Raw genomic sequence first — 14450 nt, forward strand, 5'->3', positions numbered from 1 at the left:
AAAATGTTCCCCTATTTGAATAGCTTTTACAGAGTTTACTTTGTTGGATTGATTTAATAACTCTCAAAGAGATTTCATAATTCTTTCCTCGTAGCATTTTTTGTAGTTCTAAAATTGCATATGCAACATATTTCTAAATGGAAATAATAGATATCTATACTGTAGACATAATAAAAGCATGAAACAGTGTGTACTTTATATTACCTCATCTAAGTCCAGTCTTCTTTAATAAGTATATTAAATAAGAAAACCGTGTATTCATTCCATTATTAATTAGGTGAAGCAAAAACAAAAAGTAACTTTGCACCTGGGCAAAACCTTGTTGCATTGGAGGGAGCAGTAAATTTAAAATGTGAGGACAGATTTATAGTTGGGGTAGGGCATGTCCTAGATCAAGTTTAAATTTCAGTGTAAAAATAAAGCTATCAAGTATTTGTGTGCTACATAACACAAAAAGTCAGTATTTTCTTTATGTGCAAAATAATAAATTAATTTGCACCCCTTGCATTGTAACCTGGTTTTGTCCAGTATTAAATTTACTCCTTTTTTTTGCCTTGCTCTCCTTAATGACTCAGACCCTATATCTGTAGAAACAGCAATTTCTGTGACTATTACACAAACACATTAATTTCTAGCTAAATTGTATAAAGCAATTTGCTTTACAATGTTTTGTTTAATGAAACTGGCAATGACACTAGAAAAGCAGCATTTAATACTAGTAATACAGGGAGTTCTTGCTGTTTGAAGTCTTTATACTAAACCATGGAAGATATATTTTGACTTTGGAAGAGATTTCAAACAAATTGTTTGTTGTGAAGTATTTATACAGACGCTTAACTTCATTTTCACAGCAGGTTTTGCTTGGAGGGTTTACATATGTTCAGTAAAATGGGCATCATGGTGAATTTATTTTGGCGCAAATACTTAGTGGCTTGGCTAGGCAGAAAGGATAAAAACTCTTACTTAAGGAAATTATCTCAACAGTATTTCAATTTGGTGAGTGCATATTGCAATTAAGCTGTCCCAATATCAGCCGTAAAAGAGTTTCTAGCAGTCATAGAATGCTTTTCTAGCCTAAGACATTGAATGCCTGCCACCGTCACAAAAAATACCAGATCACTATTTTTTTCCTATTTTGTTTTTTGCTTTGCTTGAATGTTATTTTGAAATTATACTTTTTATGTCACTGTTTAGCTGGTAGTTAATTTCCCTCTTCTTTATCTTATTAGTGTTGACGTTAAGCATGGTGATATAATACTAAGTGGGTTAGGTTGGTATATGTTGACTATTAAATGTTTGCAGAATTAATTGTGTTTGCATGAAATTGATTATTTTCATGACTACATGGACATAGACAGACAGATAATATAGAGTATAGAATAGAATTAGATAAAGTAGAGACTTCTCAGTGGTACGGTGAACTTTAATATTACTTCGCTTGAAGGTAGAGAAAAAAAACCACTCCTGAAACTGGTCTAATTATAGCCTTTGTAGATGTCATGTTTTTAGTAAAGAATTGTGTTTCAGTAATGCGCTGTAGTTCAACCTTTTGAATTACACAGGATTTAAATACCTTAAACACCCCTCTCCCAGGGGCTGTCTGGAAAATAATAGGCTGGGGGTTAGATTCAGCCTAATAAAAATATTTTAAAGGAAAAAAATATGCAGGTAACACTGTGACCCAGTCCAAGGTAAATCACTATGGGACCAGCCCAGCCAGCCCATGCATTCCCCTGATAAATGTTAGTTTTGCAGTTAATCATGAGAAACAAGCTTTTGGCAGATGGCATATATAGTTTCATTGCCGTGAAACATTTGTGTTTATTTATTTACTTGTTAGTTACTCTTTATAATTGCTAATTGTAATAATCAGTGTATCTTTATGCTCTAGGTCGTGTTCCAAGCAGTTGGAATGTTACCATTTGCATGCTGTATACAAGAGAACAATGCATGTATACATTGTTGGCAGACATAAAGTATACAGAGTATACGGAGACATATTGTGATTCTACAGCACTATGTTGTAGCTGTGTTTAACAGGACAGATGGAATTTTCGCTCTGCATTTGTTTTCTCCATCTCACCATTTATCTCCCCCTGTGAAGCAATGTATACAGTATAACATAACAGCAGTTCCCTGACTGGTTAATAAAGATACTGGTTGGATTTGCTAACCGTCAATGTTCCAACCTGTTTTAAATAAATAAATGAAAAAATGCTGAATTAAACAGTGATGTTTAAAACTCTCAGAGCATTTTCCATGACTTTTAATAATATTTCCAGTGTTTTCACTAAATGTAGATACCATATTGAATAAATGGACACATTGCAAGGAATGAGAAAAGATCTGGCTATGGAGTCTTCCATTACTAGCCAAAAAGACTAATTATAGAATAAGCAAACATTTACCCCTCCTTTTTGAAAATCTCAGGTGATTTCCAAAATGACCCAGCAATTTGTGGAGAGTTTTCATATGCTAATGGACCTTTAATCACATCACCTGATATTGCAACAAAGAACTGATAATAAGCTTTCAATAATGAGAACAATCAAAGTGCTAACACAGCTACTCAATTAAATTAAGTATTGATATTGGGAAATAACAATGATCCTGAGCAGCTCTTGGGATTTGGAATCACAAAATATTATGCAGGATCATTTGGAATACATATGAAAACTCCGGAAAAATATTAAAGATGTCAGACTATTTTATAACTGGTAATGAAAAAGTCAATAGGCCAAGTTGTTTTTTTTCTCCCAATGTACTATTCATTCAAGTCTTCCAAACATTTTTTTTATAACTTATACCATTATTGCAAGTGTCACAATTTTACATTTATGGTTTACACACAGTAAAAACATTCTTTTAAAGTACTGGCCACATGCCTTTTGCAGCTCATTTTAATAAGTTGTTCCACAAATTAACTTTTGTTTTAGCAGCTCTATACATAATGGGCCTGAGTCATTAAGGAGAGCAAGGCAAGAAAAGGAGTAAATGTGATTTTGGACAAACCATGTTACAATGCATGGGGTGCAAATTAGTTTATTATTTTAAGGATAAGAAAAATACTAGCTGTTTTTTCAAATAGCACACAAATACTTTATAACTTTATTTTTACACTGAAATTTAAAGTTGATCTAGTACATATCCTATCCCAACTGTAAATCTGTCCCCACGTTTTAAATTTACCTCCCCCTCCAATGCAACATGGTTTTGCCCAGGTGCAAAGTTACTCCTTTTTTATGCTTTGCTCTTCTTAATGACTCAGGCCCCATGAATTTATAATGAAAAACAGGTGCAACAGCCAAAAAGTTCTCATAATACATGAAGTAAATACATAGTTGCTTTCTCTCCCGAAATGTCCGGGAGACTCCCGAATTTTTAGGGAGCAGGGCAGCCTCCAAAATCTTGCATGCTTTGTTGGTGAAGGTCGTATGGCAGGCTAATCGTATCATCCTGGTCCCACCTCCTGCTATAATAGGCCAAGATTGGTATTGTATTCAGGGGCAGGGCCTAATAAAACGATTAGCCTGGCCACGATCCCAAGACAGAGCTAACTTTGGAGATCTCCTGGAGGGGTGATCTCCAAAATTGGCATTGTATGCACTATCCTGCCACATTTTTTTGTATTATGAATTTTTCCAATGCTGTAATAATGACAAAGTATTTTAATAAAGAGGAAAAATACATCATAGCAATACATTTTCCATAGATTTTTTTTACAGTGTGTATTTTTGTTCTATTTCAGGCAAGAGTGAATCCAATTAACGTCACACCGCCTATACAGGCTGAAGACCAAGACAAGGATATTTTTCCAGTCTCTGACCGGCCTGGTATCTTATTCTTCATACTCATTGGTGGGTAATATGTAATCAATTTGTCTTTACAGTAGCTGTGTTTGAATGTCATTTCTAAGGTTCAGTTGTAAACAATGTATAGGAGCAACCACATACTGTACACATGCATATTCTGCTAAATGTATGATATGGTATAAGAATGGGTACTGCTACAATACCCAGGTACCTGCACTCACTCATTGTATTTTGGAAATGTTGTGTTTGACATCTGTAAACAAGGCACTTCCAATACCTGGATAGTAGTTTATGCTGACCACCTGTAGCTGTACCCAATCCACATGTCATCTAAATATAAATTAATTTCTCTTTCACGTTTTACCCAGCACCAGTCATTATATAAAATTTTTACCCAATTTTTTTTCTCTCTGAATCAGTGAAAATGAATGTTTGAAAGCTAGGCAGGGGGCAGATGAGTTCTCTACAGGTAATTTACTGTTAAAATTAAATGGAAGTAAGTTTTAGTAGATGCTCTTGCTAAAATGTACCCTGCATTAACCCTTTGGCGCTAGAAATACTCTTGTGTTTATGATTTGTGGCTGGGACCATATATGTGGAATTGGGAAAGGCTGTGCTTATGTACTTTTATTGAGTAAATACGTATTGCCCTTTTGCTCAGAATCTTGGCTAAATACAGGTTAGTTTGAATCTATATGTAAAGCTGCTCTTTGTGTGCTGTAAAGGCTCAGTTAGGTTCCCAATCACCTTCTTCTATCTATCTCATATCTATCTAGGGCCAGTGCTACCAATTGGCAAACCTAGAGCACCAATGGGAAGGGGTTGCCTAAAACACTGAATGAGTGACATATACATACTGGTAGGTTATCTGGCTTCTGACTAAATGGACCTTAGAGTGGGTCTGGTAAGGATTTAGAATGTAAGCTCCAATGGTGCAGAAACTTATGTAAATAATTGCATATTCTCTGCGCTGCGAAAAATTATTGGCACTATATAAATAAGCAAAAATAATATTAATATCAACAATGTAATTTCTCTAATGACTTTAATGCCCCTGCGGTGCCTCCACATGGAGTGCCAGCCACTGACATTGAGGAGAATCAGGCAGCAGCTTCTTTCCTGTGACTTTGCCAACTGCTTCTCTTGAATGTCAGTGATGCCCTAGGATTGTGGTGTTGAGCTATATGATGTCACAGCCAAGTGCTATACTAACAGTATGAGGTCCAGAAGACTCCACCCACACATCCTGCCTGCTAAGAAGCGGTGGGGGTGTAGACGTAATGCCTGTGTGGGAAGGGGGTTGTCACCTTGGAAGGTAAGGGCAGCACCTAGGGTGGCCACAGAGCTTCTGTCGGCCTTCTATATATCTATCTTAGTATGTAATACATTATACAATATAATACCACTTATTTGTACATCAATTGCAAAAATAATATATTTTAAGATTTATATTTTGATGCATGCATTACAATTTAATTTTTCTCCCTGTGTGCAGAGAAATAGATCTGGACTTTCATCAAATTATTCTTGTAATATAATTTAGGAAATACATTTAGAAAAAAAAGGCTGTCATTAAGGTAAAGGACATGATTGATATGAGAATGTCTTGTTAAGAATTCAAAGCCAGTATTCACAGAGACAAAATGTACTCAAGATTAGTGATGTGAAATAAGGTTTATTGGTAAATGAATGTATTACTTTTGGAAAGTATTTAATTACTGGAACTATATTGCTGAGCAGATGATATCGGTCTTAGATGGCAATCCAAAATAGAGATCAAGGGCCCGATTCAATTTGCGGTTTAAAAAAACAGCACAGAACTTGAGTGTAGTTCCAAATGTATTCAAATCCAAGCGGATCTCAAGATGCCTTTTGATTTGAATCTAGGTGTAAGTCTGCGCTGCCTAAACGGTACTTCTCGTATATTAACAGACAGAATAGAACATCTAATCCAGAATATACACAATCATATTTGCAATATAAGTTCACATAAGAACACATACAAAAAAACGTGTTTTATAAAATAAATGAATAACTCTGAACAGTATAATCATTAATAAAAATATGGTTGGATTAAAAAATATATAAACATATTAAAATTATTTTGTACATTAAATCAAGATGTTCAATCAAGATATTCTTAATGCGTACTGTACATACAATGCATTTTATAGTCTTACATGCATACACATGTTCTGTTCTAGCTGGTAGCAGACATCTCAAAATATGTTTTCACTACGCCAATCCGAAATCATAGTCACTGGGTTTTAAACGTCCTCAGCATGGCTCTCTCTCTAGATTGTAGTCTTTCTCTGCTCTCTCTCTTTTGTCAGCACCTTCTTTGTCATCCTCATTTATTTGTACGTTTAGTTTTTATGGATTTTTTTTTATTACCCGCTAATTGGTGAAACCGCAAAGGTCTGACTGGTGGTTAAGATGTTAGTGAAATTTGCATCTTGTCACTATTTTAGTAAATAACCCCGTTGTTTTGTTACGTGATTTCAGGTTTTAATTTTTAGAGAGTATATTTTTTATTCTTGTTGTTCTTATGTTTATTTATTTTCTTTTGCTTGTAGTGCAATGCAAAATATGTGACATCCCGTGAAATAATTGGCAAATGACGGAACGTAATGCATATTATTTTGCTTATTCTTTCATTCTTCTGAGTCTTTAGTGGTTCTGCTTCTAAATATTTAATACCTAATCCCAAGGAATAGCCTTTGTCTTTCACTCATGCAAGTTAAAAATTGCATAAAACTTTGTCTATTATACAATAAATTGTTTGATAGGTTATTAAAAGCAGAGACAGTATTGAACTGTCAGTTTCATGTAAAATAAAGTCAGTCCCTGATCATATTAAGTTCTGCTTCTTTTAAGCCATCTTGCATTTTTTTTTATTCCAGTGTGCTAAATTTAATGCATTTATTACCTCTTTGAAAACTGAAGGGAAGCAGCATACCATATACATAAGGTGCGATGCTATAAACAATCATTGTTTTTGTTCTCTGTCAATTAGATGTTCAACACATTGTCCTCTGTTCTAGGTACTCCTGAGGATTATGCTGAATATTTCCATATGAATCGTACAACGGCCGTGCTTAAACTTCTGAAACCAATAAGTAGAGATTTGCACCAGAAATTTGATTTGGTTATTAAGGTAATATTTATAATTTCCTGTTGGATAGCCATTACATATTAATGATGTTGAAAGAAAACCAAGTTTTGTTCTATTTATTTATTTATTTAAGTACAGTCATCATTTTAGAGGCAGCATCACTATCTATTATGCGCTGTGGTTTAAATGCATAGCTGTAGGAGACATGTTATCAGTTTAACTTTATACACTGATGTACTGTGCTTTTACTGTCTGTAGAGACTATAGAACAAACACTGCCTATTACTGACGGGAGGTGTAGGATCATTTTGGTTTTTACAGGAGACAGCTGGCACTCGGAGGTTGTGATTCTTCCAACAAGGCTGCACACAGTCACCTGAACAGTTTACAGTGTAGGATGTTCATTTACGAAGAGCAAAAACAGTCTTGGACCAACTGTGCACCTCAATTTGCACTAAGATTTAAGCCGAGGCAAGTGGGTTTACAGATGGCCGCAGTTTTGCACAGGAGCAGGAGTTTGCAGAGGCTGAGGGAGCGATATGGGCAGAGCGAGCGTATATGTTCCTTACAAAGCAGGGAGTAGGAGCAAAGCTGAGCTTAATATTCTTTAGGGCTGTAAGGGCAGATGTATGACCATATCTACCTCACAAAACAGCTCAAATTTTGCATGCGCTTTCAGGCTCATTCCAAGCCATGTAATAATAATTGTCACACAAAAATTGACCACATGTAATAAACACAGATCCCAAATCCATTCTTTCTTATGATTAATTCAAGCATGAATCAATCTTCAACACACTTATTTATTTTAATTGTCATGAACATTTTTTAATATAATTTGTATTTACCCATAAAGTTGAGTTCCTTTATTAAATGTCTGTATTGTATGTTTTGTAGGATATATGTAACAATTTCATGAGTAAATTTAGAATAACAAAAACATTCCTTGAATACGAAATCTTAAAATTTGTAACAGACACAAGTTTTCTATGGCTTATGTTGTTCCTTGATGGCTAAATAGGATCATAATTCATTGCTTAAAATCATTATTGTGTCGAGGGTGTTTACCTAACCTGACTGTTTTCAATTGCTGTTGGTCAGCTAAACCATTGAATCACAAGATTGATATACATAGAAAGTGCAGTGTTGTTAATTCTGGGATTTCTGAGCATAAAACACGTCCACTCAGTTATTTAATGCAAAAGTGACATTTGTGATCCTTATAAACAATGTAATCATGCAGTGTGAATTTAGAGTAAAATCAAAGATACATGTATAAAAATAATCTACCTGCTTTATTAACACTGTATTGTTACTGTGACTGGATCCACTTTCCCCACATGGAAATGGGAAGAAGTAACTTTATATATTTATTTATCTCTTTGGTGCATTGTGTTTGATGTATATTAGTGTAAATGCAAAAAGTGTATGAAGGTATTGCCGTTTGTTGGAGGCACTGAAAAGGCCAGGATCAGGGGGAAGGTATCCCCTTGACAACCACATTAACTTAGCAGCAGGGGGTTCTCAGTCTTAATGTTTGTCTGTGTGTAAAGCTGGGTACACACTACACACTACATTATTCGTCCAATAATCAGCTCAACCAGCCGACATACGACCGCTCGTTCAAAAGTCGGGTCAGTGTGTGTAGTGACACAATGGTCGAAAGTCTGCCCAAATGGACGATTGTGGCCTCATTTGGTTGGTCGTACCGGTAAATATTTTCGTTCCAATCTCGTTTCCGTTGTGTAGTGTGTATAAACTTCCGACCGATCCACCACAATCCTCTGATACTTCGTCGACCTGGGGTGCGTGTGTATGTAAATTTGTGATGCCTGTACCAGTCCCACGTGGTGTAGTATCCACACATCACAGGCTTGTATTTTGTATAGATGTGTATTGCACCTGTCTGGCTGAAGACCATTACACTAGTATAAAGCACGTGTGTTATTAACCTTTGCATCTATGTTGTGAATATATTCATATTTACCCTTTATAAACTTTGACCTTTATAAACTATTCAACTTATAAATTCATATTAACCTTTATTAAGTAATATTTGTAAAATGCCCAGAATAGATCACACAGTGTTGATGCAACAGTTTTATTGCAGGTAAATAAAAGTTAAAAAAATTGTATAGTACAATATCACACGTGAAAAAAAATAGTATTACACTTAAAGGATGCTACTGGTTTGTGGCACAACAGTTGCAAACAGCATATACATGTCATCAAAAGTATTATCAATGTTTTTATTTTTTTTCTTGATGTTGGCTATATTTCCTTTCATTTCTTTAAAATATTTGTGGAGCTTTGCAAAATTTTTTTCTTCCTCCGAACTTTCATCGGATATGACGATGGTATCTATGAAACAAGAAAAGAAAAAATGTTTACTATTACACTTCTATAATAAAGTTAATAAAAGTCTTAATCCAACACCAGAAATGTGCTCACCTTGCACACTGCTCGAGATCAGTTTGTGTTGTGGTCCCTCTGGCACATTTATTTTTTCTTGTTTGATAACCGGTGTTACATCAGTAGTATCTACACTGGTCTTCTCATCGTTAATTCTTCCTTCTGACAAAACAATAATCATGCTTTTGCATTGGTTCATGTGAAAGTAGAATTGAATACATAAAGTCCTAGAAACAGGTACACTACACGACTACACGTGCTACTCACTTTAATTAATGTTTCTACGAATTTGCTCCAGTCTCCTTTCCTCTTTATTTTTAAGGTCCGACCACCTCTTCTGGACTTGGAATTTATTTATTTTCTTTCCAAGTTTTTCTTCAGTAATGACAGTAGTTTTTGCATTATCACTTCCTTTCTATTATTAACAGAGAACTTCGATGATAGCATCACAGGTGTCAGGTATTATCATGCCAAGAGCTTGAGGTGAAATAGCTGTGCTGTATTTCAGATCTGCCAGTGTCCTCCCTGTTGCCAAAAATCTTAGTGTTGCCACCAACTTAGTCTTTGCTCTGGCGGTATGGGTCTCCTTAAATGGGTGTTCTCCCTCTGGATGAGAGGGGTTACTAGTTGGAGCAGTTCCTGAAAAGTGTCATCATTCATGCGAAGAAAATTCTTAAAGTCATCTGGGTTGTTGTCCCGTATCTCCTGTAGCAGGGACATATGAGAGAATGTGTCTCTCCTCTTGAACCAATCCTTGCTCCAACAAGATTTACTCTTTCTCTTTTTTTCTCTTTGGTTCCATACCAGCAGTCTTCTTGCCACAGCAAGCAGGAAAAGTGCAGTTGCTTGGTCTTCTACTACTGTAGCCATTGTAGGTTTACAAATAGGAATGAATGAAGAGACAGTGCTGCCTTCTCTTTTTATGCGGTTTTGGGTGTTAACTATAGCGAAAGCTCTGCCCCTTTATGCTAATGTCTTTGGTATATTGTTACATGCCCTGCAAATGTTGGTTCAGTGTGTACGAAATTGCAATCATTGCTTACGACAGCATGGCTGTAAAAAGTCGCTAAAGGGACGTCCGCTCTTCCCTTTATCGTCTAAAACAAGGCTAGTGTGTATGCAGTCCATGGACCGAGTGAACGTACCATCGATCGCATGTAAAATCGATCGGCATAAAAAGTTGGTGGAAAATTCTTTAGTGTGTACCCAGCTTTAGACGTAATATTGAAATTGTCCCAATGATGACACGTGCAGATTTGAGAATCCTGTAATTCTGAATGGACTTTCCCTACCATAGAGGGGAATGTAAACAGACTTTGTAAGGACTACCTAACCCAATTCTGCTTACAAGATCCTGCAAGATGCCTATTAGCTGCTGTAATCCAGTGATCTACGGATAAGATCTAACTCTCTAATGCATTACCCTGTTGTCCTGTGTTAAACCCAGCATCCTGAGTCAACACTCTGCCTACTTCCCAGCAGGCCTAATCCAAAGTAAGCAGTTAGAAGGGACCAGTCACAGTCACCTGCAAAGAGGTGCTGCAGCAGCTAACCCCAACACCCAGAAGCTAGCAGCACCGGTGGTGGCAGCGAACACCCTCTTACATCTGGGGGTAAATCTATGAAAGTCCGGTTTTTTCAACTCGCCGGAAATCGGCGAGTTTACAGCTAAAACAGCAAGTTTGCCTTTAAAAGCCAGCGCCGCTTTAAATTTTAGCTGTAAACTCGCAAGTTGAAAAAAACGGACTTCCATACATTTACCCTCTAGTGTGCAGTTGGCACTCTCAGTTGGTGAGTGTCTGGTGGCAAAGTAACACCAGTAGGAGTGGTCAGTAATGGCAGGTGACTATCCCATACAAACAGGTAAAACCACAGATAAACTGGCGAGAAAAAGAAAGGGTGTAAGCCCATCCTGTAATAGTTTATGTACATGCTTTATTATATTAACATGTATAAAAACTGTTTTCTGCGAGTCAAGGGTATAATAAGTTAAGGTATAATAGTAAAACTATGCCACCTGCTTGAATAATTGCTTTTCAGCACAGTACTGTTTAGGGATCCATTCAGCAAGTATTATCTGTATTGTTGAAAGTATGGGAACTTCTATCATCATCCCCAAAGGCTTGTAGAATAGCTCTGGGTTTTAGACTTGGTCAAATTTAACTTAATTATGTCTTTGGGATAAAGCAGACAGATGTAAACCAATAAATCGTTGAACTGTATCCCCTTTATCAGGCAGCAAAGCAAAAGTGTGCAGGGAAATGTTAAGGATTGGACAGGACAGAATACATTCATGTTCCGAAAGATTGGTGTATATTGAATAACTATTACAATTTCTTAGAACTATTTTCAACAATTATGCTGACAATAGAGGTGCAAGATGAATTGCATTAGTAGAAAAGGCTTGTTTCTTCTAACTGTAGATAGTTTTAAAATGTTTTTAACTTGGTAGTAGTAAACATAGAATTAAAGTTATTGCAGTATCCAACATACATATTTGCCTAAATGAGGAATGCAAGTTTATGAAAAATGTTATGTTTGTAATATTTTAATGTAAACTACCCATATGTTTGTTTGTTATTAATTACACAAAATGTCTGTGCTATTTTGTTATTAATAATTATCTGCCCATTGAACGAACAAAAGAGGATTTTTTTGTACTTCAGCTAGAGGATAGATGCACTTTAGTAGTGTATGTCTCTAACTAATGAATTAACACAGTCACCTTTCCAGTTTATAAAGTAGAAAATCACAGGGCAAATGCTCATTTTTACACCTCTTGCATACTTTTGAAAATGTGTGCCTGCTTTAAAGGGAAGTTCATGGATCTGTACCGATCAAAGGAAGGAGTTGGGTGGTTTAAGAGTATTCCTTGCTGCATGTGGATCAGGGGCATGGACATGCCTACTTGTGCACTAAAGTGAAGTGTGAAGGTAAGATTTTTAGGAGGGCGAACAGCCGTTTTCTCCCCATAAATGGTATGGGATGGGTTGTATTTTGCACCTTCCACTTCGAATACACGAGGGGTCACATACAATAAAGACCGTCCTCATGTTCCCTCATTTTTATCAGTTTCACTATTCAAATTTTCCCCTATGTATTTTCTACCTGAGATTTAACGTACTTTTTTTTTCGGAAATGATTTAATTCAAGATCCTCGAATCAGCAAAAGTGGGTTTGATCCTGAACTTTGCTAATATGTGTTAACCTTTAATTATAATATATTAGTAATAGTTATTTTCTTTCTACATATTTAAATAGCAAAATTAAATTATATTTAAGTGTACTCAATATATCTATTTGGGTCTCATAATAATCAGACTGGTCATTGAAGTTACCAGAAAACATAAAAACAAATAATGGAATGTAACATTACTCTATTACGCTCTAATACAATAAAATCATTAACCAAAGAAGTCTTTATTGTAGACTTTTGTTTATTTGTCATACGATCATCACATTCTTCACAGCAGCAGGATATTATGCGCTGATCTTATGGGCAGCAGTGACCTGTCCACTTGTGTGACTATATTAGTGAGAGTATGGCTGTATTTAGGGGGGTGCATCATTGTCTCCACATAGGTCCCCACACAGCCTGATGGTCCTATCCTACCTAGGGTACTGCCATTACCATAATATTACCACAGAGCCACAAAGATAAAAACTGCAGAATGGCTCTCCCACCTTCTTCTTTTAAGCATTGTGGAAATAATGACTCAGAAATGCTGCTTTCCAAAGGATGTTCGGTGCATAACATTTTTAACCATGGAAGTCTACAACTTTCCCTAAACATGATAGCTGTTTTATACAGGTGGAAGAAGATAAATATGTTGTAGCATATAAGTGAGCAGTTAGCAGAATGGCTAATAGACTCTATTGCAACATACCTCCCAACTGTCCCAATTAAAGTGGAGCCCCGTCCCATTGTTCCTTGTTCCACCCGCTGACACCTTTGTTTCACAGAATGGAAAGTTAGGAGGTTTGTCCTGTTCACTGCTACTCTGCATAGCAGTGGTGAACCGGTAATGCACACATCTACTACTGGTGCACATAGCAGTGAACGAGTGTTTCATAAAAGCTAGGCACACCCGCTGTGACATGGCCATGCCCCCATCATGACTTGGTCACATCAACTTCCACCATCTGTCTGATTGGGCAGAGTTGGGAGGTGGGCCACAATATGGCAGCAACTAAGTACAACTAGTAAGCTATATCCTACTGAATGACATATCACAAATAGTTTCCTATTTCTCTTCAACTTGACAGTCAGAGTCAATTTGCAATATTAACATATTGTATAGAATAAAGTTTGTAAAACATTCAATAATGGGAAATAACATAAAAAAAAGTTTGGAGAAAGGACAGAGAGGAGGATGAGGGGTGAGGGGTTGGACAATGGTATTAGCTACAGAATTTCTCTCTTTAGTGGGATGGGGAGGCCACATTGGTGACAGGGCCTCAAATTTATAAAGGCTGGCAATGTGACACGAAGAGAGTCATGTCAGGAGGAGAATGGAGGCAAGCAGAAAATAACGTAATGAGAGTTAGACAGTGGAAGGAGCAGTAGCACAGAGCAGTGATGTAGGGCTCTTGTCATGCTGGGAGGTTATGGTGTCAAACAAACCTCTATACCTACGTACAACTTGTATTTTAAATACAAATGTAATTTCTGTGTACAAGTGGGGGAAGCAGAGACTCTTTTGAACTGCCAGAGAGAATATTCTTTCAACTGTATTACATATCCTGCTATTAACTCTCACTTAAATAATGGTTTTCCAGTCCTGCTCCAATAGTTGGGTAAAGTGCAGTACCAGGCTTTTTTGTGGTGATTTCAGTAAATGGCTGCATTTTATTAGTTAGCAATCAATGTTGTATGACGTGATGATATGAATTACAGGCCTTTTCTGAAGTGTGAAGTAAAACAGTGCAGTTATAAACCCTGAAGCTGCTATCTTAGACAAAGGATAACTTTTCGTTGGAGCCGTGATGCTTCATTGTTCATCTTATGCCCTGACAGCCCACTTCATTCCCCAGTCTTGTTGGAACAATTACAAAATGTTCTTCTGCTGAATGGAAATATTGTAAGTGCTTTCTGTTTGATAAGTTCCTGT

General features: G+C 36.4%; 1 protein-coding gene across 1 annotated transcript in view; it reads left to right on the forward strand.

Moving 5' to 3' along the window:
- Window positions 1-14450, forward strand: part of PCDH15 (protocadherin related 15) — a 945519-nt gene that overhangs the window by 459318 nt on the left and 471751 nt on the right. Inside the window, exons 10-11 of the mRNA XM_075216373.1 lie at window positions 3749-3857; window positions 6857-6969. Of these exons, the coding sequence (XP_075072474.1) occupies window positions 3749-3857; window positions 6857-6969 (222 nt within the window). The remainder of the gene's footprint in view (window positions 1-3748; window positions 3858-6856; window positions 6970-14450) is intronic.

The sequence above is a fragment of the Mixophyes fleayi genome, chromosome 6 (genome assembly GCF_038048845.1).
Source record: "Mixophyes fleayi isolate aMixFle1 chromosome 6, aMixFle1.hap1, whole genome shotgun sequence".
NCBI classification, from domain to species: Eukaryota; Metazoa; Chordata; class Amphibia; order Anura; family Limnodynastidae; genus Mixophyes; species Mixophyes fleayi.